At 39.8% G+C, this 21398-nt stretch overlaps 2 protein-coding genes across 3 annotated transcripts; both read right to left on the bottom strand.

Moving 5' to 3' along the window:
• Positions 1-841: 841 nt before the first annotated feature.
• LOC143485281 (uncharacterized) lies at positions 842-11895 on the bottom strand. Its single transcript, XM_076984664.1, has 12 exons — positions 10274-11895; positions 9920-10178; positions 9037-9151; positions 8608-8703; positions 8331-8466; positions 8040-8180; positions 5141-5399; positions 3770-3884; positions 3368-3463; positions 3131-3266; positions 2828-2983; positions 842-1644 (listed from the first exon to the last, which is right to left on the bottom strand). Exons 1-11 carry the CDS (start codon positions 10298-10300, stop codon positions 2837-2839), a joined length of 1527 nt encoding a protein of 508 aa, XP_076840779.1. The 5' UTR covers positions 10301-11895; the 3' UTR covers positions 842-1644; positions 2828-2836.
• A 4570-nt stretch (positions 11896-16465) lies between these two features.
• On the bottom strand, positions 16466-20768 carry LOC143485017 (uncharacterized). 2 transcript variants are annotated; one of them, XM_076984137.1, is made up of 3 exons: positions 20480-20768; positions 20128-20389; positions 16466-18965 (listed from the first exon to the last, which is right to left on the bottom strand). In XM_076984137.1, the coding sequence occupies exons 1-3, from the start codon at positions 20504-20506 to the stop codon at positions 17512-17514; spliced, it is 1743 nt and encodes a 580-aa protein (XP_076840252.1). In that variant the 5' UTR covers positions 20507-20768; the 3' UTR covers positions 16466-17511. The 2 variants fall into 2 exon arrangements, with proteins under 2 accessions (XP_076840252.1, XP_076840253.1); XM_076984138.1 differs by having other exon boundaries at positions 20321-20389; positions 20480-20561.
• Between the last annotated feature and the right edge of the window lie 630 nt (positions 20769-21398).

Genomic DNA, 21398 nt, shown 5'->3' with positions numbered 1-21398 from the left:
CTTAATTTCCATACAGGAATGTTCCATTCATGAAATAGCTTGTGTCTCTAATAAATTGGGGCCAATCAGCGCATAGTTTGGTATAGCAGTAGAGGTAGTAGGATTTCCTTGATACGAATAAAAATATTAAGGCTGTCAGAATGGTGCTCTGTTAACAAACTGGTACTAAACACATCCCAAACCCCAAAAAAACATCAGCTTCCAAAAACAAAGTTGATAAGACCATGTCAATCTATATCAGTGGAGACAAAGTAGAGGGGTTTCCCAGGACCTCATGTGGACTATCAACAGCACTTCCTAGGTTAAAAAAAAGGCTGAGAAGCAGCTAATTTCCTAAGGACATTCAGGAAGTCCAACTTGCACAAGCAGCTTCTGGTGTTTGTCTTCCCCTGTTATGCAGAAAACATACCTTAGATTGAAAAACCTTACTACTACATGATCAGGATGATTTCATTACATAATTTTGACTAACAATAACAGGGAATTTTAAAAGATTAATCACAATTACTTTAGAAAGCTTGGTGTAAAAGAATGATATATTCAGCTCTCACAATTTTACAATTTCTAGTCCACTCCCCATGGGAAATTTCAGAAATTATTAAATACAATGAAAGATTCAAGATAATAAAAATCTAAAATAAACTGATTTTGAATTGAAATAGCTTGTCATACAGAACATTAAAATTTTTAAATCATGGAGATAAAGGAATTAATGTGAGGAAGAGCATTAATTTCAGTCTAAATATGCAAGCATGTAAAGTATTACGAAACCTTATTATTAAAAAATATTTTTTAAATTACTTTTTATACCATGAATTCCTTTCATTAATGAAAACCATAATTAATGCAATTATTGCCTATTTAATTCTTTGTGCATACATCTTAGTAAAGACAAAGTTTCTTAGGATTTCTTTTTAATGTAAAATAAATTCATATATCATATCATGTCTTTGGTTTGCTTACTCTCAAAGACCCGTAATTTTGAGAATGCAATTTTCATTCTGTTGTACAAATCTTCAACAGTTTTTTGCACAAAAAGAACAAAATCAGGAGCAATAACCTCAGGGTGGGTTTAAACCAACAAAACATTAATCCATCCTTCATGACTCACTTCCATAAACAAAATGAAAAGAAAAATACTACATAACCTCCCTAACTCCCTGGCAATCAAACAGGAGAAAAGGATATAAGAAAATGGCACACACCCTTACACCTCCCAAGAAAACAAACCACGAACAACAAATAATTATACATTGACACATAACTGCAAATATTTCAGATAAGACTGAATCACATAGCACTTTAGACAAAGCCTATGAGGGTAATGTCTCAAAAGCTTCTTACAGAGCTAACAATTATCAAGGAAATCTCATAAGGTCCCTGTTAAGAACATACTACAAAAGAGTTCAAGAATAACTCAATGCCTTGTTGAAAGATCTTCCTGTAAAATCTTTCTCTACCATGACTGCATGGAATCTGCTGCTCAAGACACCACGGGGCACAGTTACACTCTCAACATGAGTTTTTAACCAGTAGCTGATGAAACTGTCGAACAATGATTTCTCAGTCTTAATTGTCATGTCATGTGACGAACCAGCCAATTGTTCCTGTTCTTGTCTCAGCGCCATCCTCCACAAAACAGATCTGAAGCAAAATGCACAGAACGGTTCCAAAATTACAATGACAATAAACAAATAACAAAAATAAACTCTGCTTATAACTTAAGAGGGGCACAGTACAAACTAGAAATGTTTAGTTAACATGGTTTTGGGGTCATGCTTTCAGTGTGGGAGTATATGCTTTTGATATGACTGCCTTTTTGTGTTCTTACAAATTGATCTCCTTATTTGGCACAAACACAGCATACAAGTCCAAAAGCTAGTAAGTGTAAAGCTAGTGAGAGGAGTGTTAACTGAAGCTTACAGCAAAACTGCACACTCAGTGCTTAGTTTTGATAGTTGGCAAAGTGAGCCATTGTTTCCACATCACCACAAAACATGCTCTGTGCACACATTGCATATGGACACAGAGTGGTAGAAGACTATGGATATATTTGGTGTATGCACAGATCAATCATCCATCATTTGGAACACGTGATCAAAATGGTTTGTTCTCCTTTGGTATCCATCCCAACCTGAATGAGCTAGCTATTCTTGCTTTAAAACATACAGATATTAAGGATACATTCAAAGTTTCTAATGCCCTGTATATTTAAACAATGACCATATTAAATATATTTTCTTTAGACATTAGAGAAAGGCAGTCTGTGACGTCTAACTAATCAAATGTCCAACATTAAATAATTAGAACGGCTGATCGTCTAAGGCAATGAGTTCCATAATTTTTGGTGTAATGTCCTTTGCCTTGGCGCCATCACTGGAAAACTTTTTTGCTAGCTTTATCCAAATAAGCGCGTGCAGGTGGCGATTTTTGCTTGCGTCATCACAGCACATTGTTTCGGCCGTGTTGTTTCGGTGATGAAAGTATTTCGGCCGAAAACCGAAAATGCAAATTTAAAGTGACCCTAAACATCACGGTTGTTTTGCAAGGATGCACATAATAGGAGGGTTAAGCCATTTCGGCCGAAAATTTTCGGTGGCCGAATTTTCGGTGCATCCCTAATAATTATTAAAATTATTCAGCTTATTAATGTAAGTATTTAGTTTAACAAGACAAGACAAAAGTATGTGTGTAGGACATTTCAACATCTGCATCATGTTTATTCCAAACTAGACATTTAAAATGTCTTTAAAAAGATCTAGAAAATTGTTAAGCATTAAATGAGAATATACAGCCATGAAAAAACAGACTTTGATAGTGTACTCACAATCAGACATTATGCTTCTGTTGCTGGATAGATTTCCACACTGCTGTTAGTCACTCGTATGCCATACCAGCCTGCCCAAAACTTTGTGTCTTTCCCGCCGTGGGTGAAACGGATAAAACGAACACCACGTCCATAGTCCTTAAAGACATGAGTCATCTAAAATAAAAACATGAAAGATGAAGAGGATGATATCAAAGAGGACTAATATCAGAAAACACAGAAAGGTTTAACTCTGGTGTTAAATACATCAACAGAAACTAATTTCTCCTGCTGACATTTGACTACAAAGCAAAAAACACCTACCTGCTTCCACCGTGGATCATGCCACTGTGGAAAGGTGACGATCTTAGGCTTGAAGGTTTTTACTATCTCCTTCTTTTGATTGAGTAAATCTACACAGATCTCATACTGACTACCACAGTCATGCCGTGGTGCATACCTGTACAAGAAGGATTTACTGAAGTGTGTTTTACACACAATTTGTGACTGGACAAATTGTGAAATTGTGAAAGTAAATGAGAATGCTCAACAAATGCTCACCAGTCTGATATGATTATGTCAGGCTGTATTTCATCAAGAAATGCAGGATTATAACCTTCTTTCTCCAAGTCAATCAGCTGGCTTTTCAGACACAAGCTGGAAAAAATAGCTCTTTATAAAAGAGTCTAATTAAACATTAGCACAAATGCTACAGCATTTCAGTTCAGTCTCTGTAAATCTAGCACTTCTGGTACATAATGTGAACCCAGGGAAGAACACATAAGCAGTAGTATAAACATCCTATATAGAGTTTTGTTAATACATCACAGTCAGCTTGGAGTACTATAGGTTTTTTAAAGCTCACTGAATTTACACAATGTACAGCACTGAAGTAAAATATTTAATATAATTTGACAATATTGGACAATGTAAATGTATGCATTATGTAGTATGTAAACTTACGTATAAGAGGTAACAAAGCATTTTGTTACCGTTTTATCTGGATGAGCTGCAAACATGTTTTCTACAGTCCACAGATCACCTCCATTTTTCAAGATTACCCAGCCATTGAAGTTCTCTAGATAGGAGAATTTTGCAGACATTAGTACTCATATATACTATAGGCCAACTGTTGTTGGGATGCTGCAGACTGTGTATTTATCTGTATTTGTATCAGTGTATTTATCTGTACATGGACAGGATGGTAAAAACCTCCACGAATATAATTACCACTTCCTTCATGTTTTACTCTTATTTCATCTGAACCAAATAACTTTTATTTTCAAGTCACACACACACAGGAGTGAGTGAAAAATGTAATGTTAACATATAAAGCACATGTCCTAAAAGAAAAATATATACAGATGATCACAAAGTACAACCTTACACAAATCATACAGTCACGCATACTAAGCACTACTGCATTAATACGCAGCCTCAAAGACTGACTGGTTTGAACCAGTCTCTGGACAACAGTAGATACTGCAAGTACTTTGTTGAGATAAATTTTCATTATTCTTTATGTGGTTTTTCATTTTCCATTCATGCTTATTAAGTTTTATATAATCAAATACTACATTTTATAAATTTTATATTTACAGGCCCAAATCCACAGGGCCATCTGAAGCAGTACAGCTTCAACTAGATGTGTTTTACAGACTACTGAAGCCCATGGACATATAGGTATATCAGAGTTGCTTCCATCTACATTGCTTCATGTAGGTATGCACACCATTGTTGTAACTAACACACATGCATTATACAGTACAGGCCAAAAGTTTGGACATGCTTTCTCATTCAATGCGTTTTAATTATTTTCATGACTCTATTTTCATGATTTCATATTTATTTACATTGTAGATTCACTGAAGGCATCAAAACTATGAATGAACACGTGGAGTTATGTACTTATGTACAAAAAATGTGAAATAACTGAAAAAATGTTTATATTCTAGTTTCTTCAAAATAGCTACCCTTTGCTCTGAAATGGTTTTCAGGTTTGCCTTATCGGGGTTAATTAGTGGAAGCTCATTGAGAGAATGCAAAGGGTAGCAGAAACTAGAATATAAAACATGTTTTCAGTTACTTCACTTTTATTTGTTAAGTGCATAACTCCACATGTGTTCATTCATAGTTTTGATGCATTCAGTGAGAATCTACAATGTAAATAGTCATGGAAATAAAGAAAACACATTGAATGAGAAGGTGTGTCCAAACTTTTGGCCTGAACTGTTCTCTAAACATCTCTATAGGATGTGATGCCAAATGTGGACCATATTTCCATCTGTACTTACAGGTCTCAAACTAGTCTAGTGAGTGATCTGTATTACTCACCTTTCGCGCTGGGATTCTTTAAAAGGTTGTGACGTTTCTTACACAGAAAGTAGAAAGCCTGCCAGTCCTTTGGTTTTTTATCGGCAACACGAGGCTTGAATCCTTCTCTACGACATCGCTCTCTCCAAAATGAAGCACTATCCACAATAGACATCCATTCGCGACACACCAAGCGACAGACACATATAACCTGCTGTGCAGGTACATATAGAAACATTTCCTCCATAACCGCAACAGGGAGATGAGAAATATCTGGGGACTGAGATAAAGAGACACTTTAATTTCATCTATACAGAACTGCGCCATATTCAGTGAAATCAGTCTAGTATTTTACTGCATGTGGTCAACTCACATCTTCCGTGTTTGTTGACTGATCCATCTTTTTATTTACCGGGGTTGAAGAATTACGGGATACACGTCAGCGGGATATACGTCAGCAGCAGCCAACATATCTTAGTTGTTTCTAACCCTAAAAAATGGCATGAGTATTATGGAAAAATAACTCCAAATTAACCAAAATACAAGTGCTTCCTCTTAGGAGTTGCCCTCTTCTTCACGTGCGCTAACTTTACTGTAAACAACGTCAGGCGCCAACTACAGTACTGGAGGAGGAAATCAATCAAAGCGACCTATTCTGTCTCCTGACAAATATATACCTTGTCATCTGAAGACAACATACACGCCATATAAGAAACCACACCATTTGCACCCCATGTTCTTTATCAGCAGTGTTGGGTAAGTTACTTTAAAAATGTAATTCGTTACAGTTACAAGTTACCTTGTTTATAAAGTAATTGTAGTGTAACTTTTCCGATTACTTTTTAAAAGTAATGTAACTAATTACTTTTGGATTACTTTAAGGTTTAAATGAGTATTAACCCATGATCAACATTTAATTTTTGAGAACTGACAGTGTGAACCTTAAAAGAGTACTAAGCTGAGAGGGAATTGCTGACAGGAAATCACAGGATGTCCACAAGAAGAGATGCCTGCACCAGGCATGTAAGATTCTCAGGCTGTGTTCGAAATAGCCTACTACATACTGGATACTGCATACTGCACTCGGTATATACTGGACCTCGTAGTAGTATGCAGTACAGTTTCCAGTATGCGACAAAAGCAAGGCATACTACGGGGTCACGTGAATGTAGCATTGCATGACGGGATGCAGTACACCACAAAGATAGCTCTGTTCACATACTGGACAATTTTGCGGAAGTAGTATGTCGACCGGGGATGTTTCATGTACTGGAAAATTATTTTTATTCGCATACTGATTTGGGGCCCAATCAGTACGCCAGTAGTATGTAGTAGGCTATTTCAAACACAGCGTCAGACTCCTGTCATCGGGCCATACTCTTTTCTGCTCCTCCCCCAGACTCTACCATTTTCGCAGTTTGCAGACTAATTAGTTACTGCTAATTACAGTTAATTAGTAATTAGGCTATACCAGTCTCACGCTGTAAGTAGAATTTATAGTCTGTGAAGTGACCTAATACCTTAAGTTAAAATATACACTATATTGCCAAAAGTATTCACTCACCTGCACACAATTTCTCGCTGTCAGCCTCTCACATACTGTCATGTGTAACGTTGTGTTGTGGGTAACTGCATTTTGTGTGTAATACGTATCGTTTCATTTGATATACCACAGAATGTGCAGTGTTCTTGAAATCAAAAGCTTAGCTAATTTCCAGTATTTTGACTGCCTTGTTCATAGGCAATGACACACAGTAGTCATTCTAATGGCACTGACAAGTTGATTGACCTAAATAATTGTTTTTGAGGCAAAAACAAAGAATTCTGAGTGAAGTTTGTGCTTTTACAGGTATTTCATTGAGGTTTGCTTTTTGCACGGTTTTGTAAAAAGCACTTGTGAAGCCAATGTAAAACATGATGTGAGAAATGTACCAAATCAACAGAGAAAATCTGTAAGGCAGCTACAGCTAATATGAGGAAAGAATGCCTGATAGTTGTTGCCAACTAACTTGTACTATCAGAGGATTTTGATGGTTGGTAGATTGTGCCACTTTTCCACATCACCACAAAACCTGCTCTGTGCAACATTTTCCCCCAAACATTACATATGGACACAGACTGGTTGAAAAATATGTATATTTGGTGTATGCACAAATTAATCATCCATCATTTGGAACACATGTGAACAAAATGTTTCATTTTCCTTTGGTATCCATCCCATCCTAAATAATAAACGGCACTTTTTCATGATTCAAAGCAAATAGAAATTAATGATTCATTCATAGTTTGCAATGCCCTGTTTATTTAAACAATTACTATATTATTATATATTATGACTATGAAGAGCAATACATTGTTTTCCAAACCCCACCAACAATGATCATTGCGGAACAAATTGGGATCACATATCCCCTAATTTTACATCCCCACAATAATTGTAAATATGAATGTGCAAAAGTTTGCTGAATCACATTGAAACACCAGCCTAAGAGAAAGGCAGTGACATCTCACTAATCAAATCTCAAAAACAAAGATAAAAAATGGTGCAATATTAAATGCACCATATACCCCCATGAAAAATACAGTGTACTTACATTACTTTTTAAAGAGGAAAAATAACTTACACATTCATTAATATGCAGTATATGTTCATTTATGCTGCACATACATAAGAAAGGTGCATTTAGTATGGGTATTACCTTCAGGCTTTTCAGCATAATTTTACATATTTTACATAGACACATCCTAATTAAAAAATGTATTGTATATTTTATATATATATATATCTTTTACAGTTAAATATTTCTGTTTCCTCTCCAAGCAGTAGCTGAAGTGGCTATGTCATGGTGGCATAAGCATTAAATAACAGTGCTGGTCAGCATATCCCAGCATACAAAGGCAAGACATGCAGACATTATGCTTCTGTTGCTGGATAGATTTCCACACTGCTGTTAGTCACTCGTATGCCATACCAGCCTGCCCAAAACTGCGTGTCTTGCCCGCCGTGGGTGAAACGGATAAAACGAACACCACGTCCATAGTCCTTAAAGACATGAGTCATCTAAAATAAAAACATGAAAGATGAAGAGGATGATATCAAATAGGACTAATATCAGAAAACACAGAAAGGTTTAACTCTGGTGTTAAATATATCAACAGAAACTAATTTCTCCTGCTGACATTTGACTACAACAAGCCATAAAACACCTACCTGCTTCCATTGTTGATCATTCCACTGTGGAAAGGTGACGATCTCAGGCTTGAATGTTTTAACTATCACCTTCTTTTGATTGAGTAAATCTACACAGATCTCATACTGACTACCACAGTCCCACCGTGGGGCATACCTGTACAAGAAGGATTTACTGAAGTCAAATCAAAAATCAAATCAAATATATTTGTATAGCGCTTTTCACAACATATGAAGTGTGTTTTACACACAATTTGTGACCGGACAAATTAAATGAGAACGCTCAACAAATGCTCACCAGTCTGATATGATTATGTCAGGCTGTATATCATCAAGAAATGCAGGATTATAACCTTCTTTCTCCAAGTCAATCAGCTGGCTTTTCAGACACAAGCTGGAAAAAAATTGCTCTTTATAAAAGAGTCTAAATGTAATTAAACTGCTTTGACTCATTAAACATTAGCACAAATGCTACAGCACTTCAGTTCAGTCTCTGTAAATCTAGCACTTCTGGTACATAATGTGAACCCAGGGAAGAACACATAAGCAGTAGTATAAACATCCTATATAAAGTTTTGTAAATACATCACTGTCAGCTTGGAGTACTAAAGGTTTTGAGCTCGCTGGATTTACACAATGTACAGCACTGTAAATATTTAAATATATTTAAAAGTAAATATTTCATATAATTGTCCAATATTGTCAAGAATTATGTAAACTTACTTACTCATAAGAGGTAACAAAGCATTTTGTTACTGTGTCATCTGGATGAGGTGCAAACATGTTTTCTACAGTCCACAGATCACCTCCATTTTTCAAGATTAACCAGCCTTTGAGGTTCTCTAGATAGGAGAATTTTGAAGACATTAGTACTCATATATACTATAGGCCAACTGTTGTTGGGATGCTGCAGGCTATCAGTGTATTTATCTGTACATGGACAGGATGGTCAAAACCTCCACGAATATAATTACCACTTCCTTCATGTTTTACTCTTATTTCATCCAAACCAAATAACTTTTATTTTCAAGTCACACATACACAGGAGTGAGTGAAAAATGCTTATTCTTTACATATTTTTACACAGAGTAATGTTAACATATAAAGCACATGTCCTAAAAGAAAAATATATACAGATGAGCACAAAATACAAAAGGTACAAAGACCTTACACAATCACAGTCATGCTTACTAAGCACTACTGCAATACAAACCTTGAGTAAATACTGAATATATCTGTACAGAATGAGTATGAAGGCAGTAGTAGTAGTAGTAGTGTACAATAAGATACATATTGTAGTTCATGTTATACGTGATGTTGCCTATAAAGTGCAGAGTATCTGGGGGTTGTGAGGTGGAGAGACTGAGTAGGTGAGCGTGCAGGCTATGTTGTAGTTCTACTGGCTGTTGAGTAGTCTGATGCCTATTTTTGCCTATTTCAAATCACGGACCCTTTTCATTTACAGAGTGGAAATCATTAACCAACACGATTTTAAGAAACTCTCTGAACTGATTCAGACACACTATAAGGATGTGAACCAAATGTGGACCATATTTCCATCTGTACTTACAGGTCTCAAACTAGTCTAGTGAGTGATCTGTATTACTCACCTTTCGCGCAGGGATTCTTTAAAAGGTTGTGACGTTTCTTACACAGAAAGTAGAAAGCCTGCCAGTCCTTTGGTTTTTTATCGGCAACACGAGGCTTGAATCCTTCTCTACGACATCGCTCTCTCCAAAATGAAGCACTATCCACAATAGACATCCATTCACGACACACCAAGCGACAGACACATATAACCTGCTGTGCAGGAACGTTTAGAAGAATTTCCTCCATAACCGCAACAGGGAGAAGAGGAAGACCTGGGGACTGAGATAAAGAGACACTTTAATTTCATCTACACAGAACTGCGCCATATTCAGTCAAATCAGTCTAGTATTTGAGCAAGCATGTGGTCAACTCACATGTTCCGTGTTTGTTGACTGATCCATCTTTTTATTTACCGGGGTTGAAGAATTACGGGATACACGTCAGCGGGAGATACGTCAGCAGCAGCCAACGTATCTTAGTTGCTTCTAATCCTAAAAAGATGGCATGAGTATTATGGAAAAATAACCCCAAATTAACCAAAATACAAGTACTTCCTCTTAGGAGTTGCCCTCTTTACTGTAAACAAAGTCAGGCGCCAACTACAGTACTGGAGGAGGAAATCAATCAAAGCGACCTATTCTGTCTCCTGACAACAATATACCTTGTCATCTGAAGTCAACATACACGCCATATAGGAAACCACACCATTTGCACCCCATGTTCTTTATCAGCTTCGTGTGTTGTAACAGACTCTCTACACTGATTGTGTATCAGTCTAGACAGATTCTGGTCTATCCATCGACACATTGTTCTTGCCACATCACTGTTTAAAACGCAATCAAGTTTTAAATGTTATCATTTAAAAATGATCAAGTTACCACGTTTTGAAGATGTAACAAAATGTGTAAACCATATCAAGTATTAACAGTTGGGCAGCACCTTAAACAAATTCAAATTAATCTTTTCTGAGTTATTACTCACTGTTAATTAGTAATGAGGCTATACCAGTCTCACGCTGTAAGTAGAATTCATAGTCTGTGAAGTGACCTAATACCTTAAGTTAAAATATACACTATATTGCCAAAAGTATTTGCTCACCTGCACACAATTACTTACTGTCAGCCTCTCACATACTGTCATGTGTAACGTTGTGTTGTGTAAGTTTGCATTTTGTGTGTAACACATGTATCATTTCATTTGACATACCACTTGAAATCAAAAGCTTAGCTAGTTTCCAGTATTTTGACTGCCTTGTTCATAGGCAGGGTTGCCAACTTTTCAAAATCACTTGGAGTGAGATTTGATTTTATTTTTTTATTTATTTAGGGGGGGGGGTCAAATGGACACATTAATTATTATATTAATAACAGCCTATTCAAGTGATTTAATTTGATGGTCTTGCTCACGAGAGGCACTATTTTTCCAGTGCCTTCAACACCAACTAAGAAACAAGCTGGTGAGGATGAAGGTGGTTCTACACCTAGTCTCCTGGATCACTGACTACCTCACTGGTAGACCTCAGTACGTCAGACTGAAGGACGGTACATCAGAGACTGTGGTCAGCAGCACAGGAGCTCTACAGGGGACTGTACTCTCTCCATTCCTCTTCACAATCTACACCTCAGACTTCCAGTACAACTCTGAGACGTGCCACATGCAGAAGTTTTCGGACTATACTGCCATTGTGGCCTGTGTACGAGGAGGGCGGGTGGAGGAGTACAGACATCTTGTGGGTGACTTTGCGGCATAGTGCAACAGGAATAACCTGCTGCTAAACACCTCCAAGACCAAGGAGATGGTGGTGGGCTTCCGCAGGACCAGACCACCCACACGGCCTGTCTCTATTGAGGGGGTTGATGTGGAGAAGGTTAAGACCTACAGGTATCTCGGACTACACCTGGATGATAGGCTGGACTGGTCAACCAACACGGACTTCCAGTACAGAAAGTGGCAAAGCCGGCTCTACTTTCTGAGGAGGCTGGGGTCCTTCAACATCTGTAGGAAGCTCCTGCAGATGTTCTATCAGACTGTAGTGACGAGCTGTCTCTTCTACGCTGTGGTGTGATGGGGAGGGAGTATCAAAAAGAGGGACGAGATGCGACTGGATAAGCTGGTCAGGCGTGCAGGGTCTGTAGTTGGTGTGGAGCTAGACTCTGTGGTTACTAGTGATGGGAATTTCGGCTCTTTTTAGGGAGCCGGATCTTTTGGCTCAGCTCCTCATAAAGAGTCGGCTCTTTCGGCTCCCAAATGGCTCCTTATTTGAGGGGGTGGCGAACGTAATTTGTTGACGGGGGGGAAGGGGGGGCGGCTCTTTGAACCGGTTATTGCTTTGTTTTCCACATCATTGCTTTGTTTGTATGCAAGACAAATTTCAGATCTGATCTGATAATAAAGTATTATCATCATCAACATTGTATCTCTGTTCATTGTATTTTTGTCTGTTCTTTGACCCATCTAGCACCTTCAAACGTTGAAAATACAACCCAATTCATAAGCAGGAAAATTTATGTTAAACAGATTTTTTTTATTTTGTATTATGTAAGAAAACAACTGATTATACAATTTATTTATGATTTAATTTCAGTGTGGGATGGCAATGTCCAATATTTGTTCAACAGTTCAAGATGTAGAAGTACTTCCTGCATATTAATGCTGGTGACGAGGTGCACAGTTGGTCAGGTTGGTCTTAAAAGTGTGTATCAAATGGTTTCTTCATGTGTTCACGAGGGATGTAGAATGCTGTGCATTGGAATTCTGAAACAAAACATATTGGAATAGATAACAAGCAAGTTTTAGTGCATGTTTAACTTGTTACTTAACTTGCAACAACACAAGTTATCTTGCAATAGTTTTACAATAAAACATTGGGACATTGAAAAGTATTGTTTAATTTCTTTACAATTTAATTGAAACAATATAAAAGCTAAATTACAAACATTATGGTCATCCAAATTTAGCAATTATTAATGTTATATATTTTTTTCTATTGTTATAATTGTATGTGAACTAAAGACCACTAATGAGTCCACTGCATCCACTTAAGAGTCTATGCTAATACAACTTAACTTCTTTAGTTTCTCTTTGCGCAATTTTCTAGTATAGTCAACTAATTCGTGTTAAGAGTGTGTGTATTCCTGTGTCCAGCTTACTCAGCCACCTTTTCCAACTACAGCTACAGTGGTGGTCCTGAGCATCTTTTTCTCGAATCCTTCTCTACGACATCGCTCTCTCCAAAATGAAGCACTATCCACAATCGACATCCATTCACGACACACCAAGCGACAGACACATATAACCTGCTGTGCAGGAACGTTTAGAAGAATTTCCTCCATAACCGCAACAGGGAGAAGAGGAAGACCTGGGGACTGAGATAAAGAGACACTTTAATTTCATCTACACAGAACTGCGCCATATTCAGTCAAATCAGTCTAGTATTTGAGCAAGTATGTGGTCAACTCACATCTTCCGTGTTTGTTGACTGATCCATCTTTTTATTTACCGGGGTTGAAGAATTACGGGATACACGTCAGCGGGAGATACGTCAGCAGCAGCCAACATATCTTAGTTGCTTCTAATCCTAAAAAGATGGCATGAGTTTTATGAAAAAATAACCCCAAATTAACCAAAATACAAGTACTTCCTCTTAGGAGTTGCCATCTTCTTCACGTGCGCTTACTTTACTGTAAACAACGTCAGGCGCCAACTACAGTACTGGAGAAGGAAATCAATCAAAGCGACCTATTCTGTCTCCTGACAAATATATACCTTGTCATCTGAAGTCAACATACACACCATATAAGAAACCACACCATTTGCACCCCATGTTCTTTATCAGCTTTGTGTGTTGTAACAGACTCTCTACACTGTAGAGTCTACAGCGATCAATCACCAGTGGTTGGCGCCAGAGCGAACTAGTAACTCATTGAATCATAGATATGGATCAGAGGTAAATAAACTAGATTTTTTCGGGGTGAGATAAGTGTGGCGTGAGAGCGTGTGAAGACAGTCAAATGCGTGTGTCTCACGCTCATTGCGTGAGAGTTGGCAACTCTGTTCATAGGCAATGACACACACTAGTCATTCTAATGGCACTGACAAGTTGATTGACCTAAATATTTGTTTTTGAGGCACCCTGTTCAGATCTAACTGATGCACCATTTTTCCATTTAGGTAGAATGGAAAAACAAATTTGTTAAGAGATCTGTTAACCATGCAGATTGGACATAATACTATATTATTCATAACATCTAAAGTTACAATTTTGGCCTACAGTGCATCCATTTAAATTGTGCATCAGTTAGATTTTGGAACCTCATGCGTGTATTAATAACTGCTGCACCCTTTACTTATTCCACCACTGGCTCTAGCAACCGTTTTAGCCAATAAATGTTCTTGTATTTTTAATAAGCTAATGATTATTTTTATTCCAAAGATGACATCACCACATAAGACCATCTTGAGGGTTATTCTCACAGAGGCAGGTATATGAAAAGTCACCCTAAACACAAGGCCTGCAACTGTGGAGGATTTGCTATGCAAGCTTAAATATTCACTGGGGCTTGATTTCTACTTCAGCCTCCAATACAAAGATCCTGAATTCAATTATGAGCTGTGCAATCTCACGAATATTGAAGATCTTCCAGATAAACCAACAGTAAAAGTCATCCCTTTACTGGAGCTGGTGCCTGTCTCAACACCTGATGAAACCTTGAGTGACACACACAGTACAGCTGATAGAGAAATCCTCTCACACTCATCTCAGGACCAACAGACGGCATGGCCAGAAATCTTTGATATCCCGGCCTTTTCTGTAGAGTATACACTTAGACAGGCAGATCTTCTGTATCTTAGAGACGGAACACACTTAAAAGTGACAAAAGAGCTAAAACATGAGATCCTCAAGAAATTGGCAGAGAGCATGTATAGCTACACAGCATACCCAAATAATGCTCAGTTTGAAGGTGTTGCAGCCGCATTAATAATCAAGCACCCTTGTCTCCAGGAACAAGGCTCCACCAATCACTATAGTGGTTGGAAAAACAGTCTAAAATATAAAATGGCTAATTACGGAACAAAGTGTAGAAGATCAGGCTGCCTAGATGTTTTGATAAATGCAGGTAAACGGGGAATGCATTCATCAGAAGGAGAAGCAGCTAACAAGAATATCAAGAAGGCCAAGAAAGGGGAGCTTAACTACTTACCCAATTATCCTGAGGGATTTGTGCAGTCAAGCCTTGAGGATGCCCGCAAGGACTTGATTGAGGAAATGCAGAAGAGGACACCAGATAAACAATTTATAATACAGAAGACGGATGTGACATTTGCATTCAGATGAAAAGAGGTGGAATAAGCAAGATGGTGGAATGCTGGTCTGCTCTTTTCATGGAAGATCAGGTATGTTCAAAACAGAATGTATGTCTAGCCATTTTTTTCATTCTACCTGTCTAATTGTGTTGTAATTTTACTCACCAATAGACCAAAGAGCCAACTGACATTCGAACACTGGTGCTCAGAGGGCTTCCTATTATCCTTGGGGACAGTCCTGCAGATTTCTACAAAGAGTGCCCTGTAAATAACCTCTTACCTTCTCAGAGAGTATCAAATAACAATGTAATCTTGATCTTTCTATCACAGTCAAATCAATGTTCCTATCTTTGACAAACTATGATTAAACATCATCCATGTCTCCCAGCTCATTAACCTTGTAAGCTCAAGGAAAACTTATCGTCTTTTTCCAATCTCTTGAAAAAATTGTTTTGGTTTATCTGTTTCTTTAATCTAATTCAGCAGTGATGCCTATTTCACACCTTCCCTCTCATGACTCTCGTGTGTCGACTATATTGTTTTACATTATGGATGGTAAACTAATGAAAAATGTAATAATTGTGCTTTTATGTTGTTAGGACTCTGATGACTCATTTCACCACCTTGATGTTGTTTTGCTGATCCCATCCCCCATCTCAGTCCATCCTCACTAACGATCACCACTGAGGGAGAAGTTGTGATGGACAACATTCAAGACCTGCCAAAAGCAATGTGCATTTTGTTTGGACTTACATATGCACTGTATCTTAACTATCCCAGATCAATGAGGAACACATTCCAGTTCATACAACAGGTACTTGTCTCACTGGGCCATAGTGAACTAAAACCCAGATTACAGACTCTGAATAACCAGCTTTCACTGTGAAGAATTGCTATGGCAAGTTTTGCCATTGCTTTGTTTGTCACATCAACATTGTATCTCTGTTCATTGTATTTTTTTCTGTTCTTTGACCCATCTAGCACCTTCAAACCTTGAAAATACAACCCAATTGATAAACAGGAAATTTATATTAAACAGATGTTTTATTTTGTATTATGTAAGAATACAACCAATTATACAATTTATTTATGATTTCATTTCAATGTGGGATAGAAATGTACAATATTTGTTCAACAGTTCAAGATGTAGAAGTATTTCCTGCATATTAATGCTGGTGACGAGGTGCACAGTTGGTCAATTTGGTCTTAAATGTTTAGTATTGAATGACGTAAGCAGTATGCTGTGCATCTGGGTTCTGAAACAAAACATATTTGAATAGATAACAAGCAAGTTTTAGTGCATGTTTAACTTGTTACTTGCATGACAAATGTCATTGGTGCAACAACACAAGTTATCTTGCAATAGTTTTACAATAAAACATTGGGGCATTGAAAATTATTGTTTAATTCCTTCGTAATTTAGCTTGTATATTTTTTCAATGAAATTGTAAACAGTTTTTCAAAATTATTTAGCAATTATTAATGTTATATGTTTTTTATATCGTTATAATTGTATGTGAACTAGAGTAAAGACCACTAATGAGAACTTGTCCATTGCATCCACTTAAGAGTCTGCTAATACAACTTAACCTCTTTAGTTTCTCTTTGTGCAATTTTCTAGTATAGTCAACTAATTCGGGTTAAGAGTGTGTGTATTCCTGGGTCCAGCTTACTCTAACTTTTGCAACTAGAGCTAGAGTGGTGGTCCTGAGAATCTTTTTCCATTTTTGAATGTGAGGGGGTCATAAATTGTGAAGCAACAGATGAGCTACAGCCAATAACTGTTAATTTACAAACTGCAGTTATTGTGACGCTGGTGTGTGAGAGGAAGAATGAGACACAACTAGCGTCTTTGCGATGCACACTTAACATTTAATGAATAACAACACGTAAAGTCCAGCACTAGCGGAGCAAGCACGCTGACGCGATGTTTGCACAGGCATGAACTTTAGACAAAGACGAGCACACGACACTGCGCGAACGCACATTAAATAGGTGAGTTACACAGACCCACGTGACCTCGAGACAAGGCACAGGTGTAACAAACGAACACGCTCACAAACAACCCACACCCACGGAAGTACAAACATGGACATAACAGCACGCAGACGACGTCATGACACGCCCACAGGGAAGGGTCCGGAGCCTTCACCGTGACAGAACCCTCCGCCAGGGGCTCGCTACTCCCGGAGCGTCCCGCGCAGCTGGGAAGCCCCGAACCAACACCGACGGTGCAGGTCCGGAGCCGCCGGGATCACGAGCCTCCGAGAGCCGTCACCCCCGACGGCGGGAACCGCCGCGAACAGCTCTAGCACACCCTCCCTGGGAAGACAGGGGAGAAAACATTAAACAATGGCACGCTGACAAACACACACACAGGCACATGAAACACAAGAGGAACGAACGGGAAAAGGAAATTAGGGAGACACAGGGGAATAGACAAACATATAGGGACAGGCAGCCATGGCATCGCTCCGGCTGCCTGCCAAAGCGCACACGGTGGCGCTATCCCTCCAGGGAAAGCAGGCTGGGCGGGCGAGGCAGGCGGAACAGGCAGCGGAGTCCCTCCTGGAGGCTTAGACGCCGCAGGCGGTACAGGCTGCGGAGCCTCTCCGGTCCTAGGGTTCCGACTCCGCGCGCGCGTTGTGCCGCTCGGGGCTCCCGCTGGCCTTGCTGCAGGGGGCTTCCCTCGGGGAGCTTTAGTCCTCCCTCTGGGCGCAGCTGGAGTCCTGGCTTTACGCCGCCCGCCGGCTGGTGTCCACGGCGGCTCCAAGGGCACGTGACGCACCCACCTTGGAGCGCTGGCTACACCAGGACCCCCCTGCTCTCTTGGAGATGCCTTCGCCTCGCCCCCTGACGTCTCCATCTCCTCCTCGCTCTCGGAGACGCTCCGACCCAGCGACATGGATTCCTCCGGGGTCGGGCAGCGGGACCAGGCCATGCTGCTTGCCGCTGAGGAGGACCGGGGTACCTCCTTCTTGAGGTGCACCGTACTCCCCGAACGTCCCGAGACGCTCTCCACCCCCTCGCTCTCGTCCTCACTCCCGAAGGGTGATGAACATACAGACGGAGAGCGGCTGGCGTCCTCCCCCTCTCCGTAGTATACGGTAGGAGCCGAGAATACGGAAGGGGGAGGACTGACGTCGACCTCCACTTCGTGTCGCTCTGCGGAGAACGTGTGGCTGGAGGGAAGAGAGCTGGTGTCCTCATCACCCTCCCCGTAGTCTAGAGTAGACTCGGAACACACCGATGGGGGGTATGCCTCGTCGTCTCCCTCCGCCTTGTCGTAGTCCAGGGTGGCTTCTGAACACTCCGACGGGGGGTAGGTCTCGTCCTCCTCCTCGCCTGGAGAGTCCGTTTCCCCGAACTCATCCTCGGGAGGGGTGAGGGACAAGGCGCCCGTACCCACCAGAATTGGCTCACCGGTCTCCTCCTCCTCGGGGAAGACCGGGAGAAGTGCGCTGTCTTCCTCGCTTTCGCAGGTGCCCGTTGCACGGGGTGGCAGGTCCACGGACGCGGGGTTCTTTCTCTCCCTCCACACGCGGACCGCGGTCTGGCGGAAGTGTTCTGCCGTCTCTGCGTCCTCTGCGTCCTGCGCAGCGCGGAGCATGTACGCGCAGAACGGGTCCTGCTCCATCGTCTGCACGGCGATGGGGACTTCGCGCCGCCGCACTGGGGAAGTACCGTGGTGATGTCGGTTTTTCTTCCCCTTTGCACGCTTGGCGTATCCGGGCATCTGTAACGGCTCGTCTTTCTGTGACGCTGGTGTGTGAGAGGAAGAATGAGACACAACTAGCGTCTTTGCGATGCACACTTAACATTTAATGAATAACAACACGTAAAGTCCAGCACTAGCGGAGCAAGCACGCTGACGCGATGTTTGCACAGGCATGAACTTTAGACAAAGACGAGCACACGACACTGCGCGAACGCACATTAAATAGGTGAGTTACACAGACCCACGTGACCTCGAGACAAGGCACAGGTGTAACAAACGAACACGCTCACAAACAACCCACACCCACGGAAGTACAAACATGGACATAACAGCACGCAGACGACGTCATGACACGCCCACAGGGAAGGGTCCGGAGCCTTCACCGTGACAGTTATATGTTAGATGTACCTGATAAAATGTTATGTCTTTGTGTACTATCTTTGTTTTAAAATCATATCTTAGCTACTGTTAGATAAAACAGCTCCACAGCAAATGCAAGTGATGGGGAAACAGAAAAGCACATTAAAGGTGGCTTCAGTATATATATATATATATATATATATATATATATTAGGCCTGTGTTGAAAAAATCGATTTCAACAACGGCGTCATTTTGTCAGTAACGGGATAATATAATCGTTACAGTCGTTATATAATATAGTCGTTACAACGCCGTTGGCGTTACTATATATTAATATACTAATAGTAATCCGAGCGCACCGACGGAGAAGAGGCAGAAATGGCGAGTCAGGAGCAAGCCGAAGAAAAATTTGCATTTTCAAGGTGGCGATATAAACATTTGTCTCAGGTTGAGAGAATTTAATTTGATAGATGTAAATACACTTTATATAGTGTAACTGTTTACTTTTGCTTTTTTAACGAAGATTTGGAATTTTAAAGGATTTCATCCTGCACTGGTCTGTTGATGTGCAATAGGCTACATATAAAAAGTTAAACAACTTTCTGATCTACTCATTTCAACTGACTGTGAAAACTGCTTTTTCAAAAAATCCTTATTCATTGGCATATAACTTTTTTTTACTGTAATGCAAATAGTTACTTTCCCTGGTAACGAGTTACTTTTATTATAGAGTAATTCAGTTACTAACTCAGTTACTTTTAAAAAAAAGTAGTGAGTAACTATAACTAATTACTTTTTTAAAGTAACGTTCCCAACACTGCTCGTGAGTGATCTGTATTACTCACCATCTATCAAGTTATTATCTAAATGGTCATAAGGGGGGTTCTTGCACATAAAGTAGAAAGCCTGCCAGTCTCTTGTTTTATCGGGATGACGACGAGGCTTGAATCCTTCTCTACGACATCGCTCTCTCCAAAATGAAGCACTATCCACAATCAACATCCATTCACGACACACCAAGCGGCAGACACATATAACCTGCTGTGCAGGAACGTTTAGAAGAATTTCCTCCATAACCGCAACAGGAAGAAGAGGAAGACCTGGGGACTGAGATAAAGAGACACTTTAATCTACACAGAACTGCGCCATATTCAGTCAAATCAGTCTAGTATTTGAGCAAGCATGTGGTCAACTCACATCTTCCGTGTTTGTTGACTGATCCATCTTTTTATTTACCGGGGTTGAAGAATTACGGGATACACGTCAGCGGGATATACGTCAGCAGCAGCCAACATATCTTAGTTGCTTCTAATCCTAAAAAGATGACATGAGTATTATGGAAAAATAACTCCAAATTAACCAAAATACAAGTACTTCCTCTTAGGAGTTGCCCTCTTCTTCACGTGCGCTTACTTTACTGTAAACAACGTCAGGCGCCAACTACAGTACTGGAGGAGGAAATCAATCAAAGCGACCTATTCTTGATATGTGTAAACCATATCAAGTATTAACAGTTGGGCAGCACCCTAAACAAATTAAAATGAATCATTTATGAGTTACTCACTGTTAATTAGGCTATACCAGTCTCATTTCATAGACTGTGAAGTGACCTAATACCTTAGGTTAAAATATACACACACACAATTACTTACTGTCAGCCTCTCACATACTGTCATGTGTAACGTTGTGTTCTGGGTAAGTTTGCATTTTGTGTGTAACACGTGTATCATTTCATTTGATATACCACAGAATGTGCAGTGTTCTTGAAATCAAAAGCGCTGGTTTCCAGTATTTTGACTGCCTTGTTCATAGGCAATGACACACACTAGTCATTCTAATGGCACTGACAAGTTGAGTGACCTAAATATTTGCTTTTGAGGCAAAAACAAAGAATTCTGAGTGAAGTTTGTGCTTTTACAGGTATTTCATTGAGGTTTGCTGTTTGCACTGTTTTGTAAAAAGCACTTGTGAAGCCAATATAAAGCATGATGTGAGAAATGCAGGCCCGTTGACAGTCTTGCTGGGGCCCGGGACAAGAAAGTTTCACGTGCCCCCCCCCGCGCACGTCATTTGAATTTCCTCTGTAGAAGACAATCCTTGATTTAGGTCATATAGT

This window comes from Brachyhypopomus gauderio, chromosome 21, assembly GCF_052324685.1.
Source record: "Brachyhypopomus gauderio isolate BG-103 chromosome 21, BGAUD_0.2, whole genome shotgun sequence".
Lineage (NCBI taxonomy): Eukaryota > Metazoa > Chordata > Actinopteri > Gymnotiformes > Hypopomidae > Brachyhypopomus > Brachyhypopomus gauderio.
The sequence above is the reverse complement of the archived record's forward strand: the minus strand, read 5'-3'. Positions and strand labels throughout refer to the sequence as shown.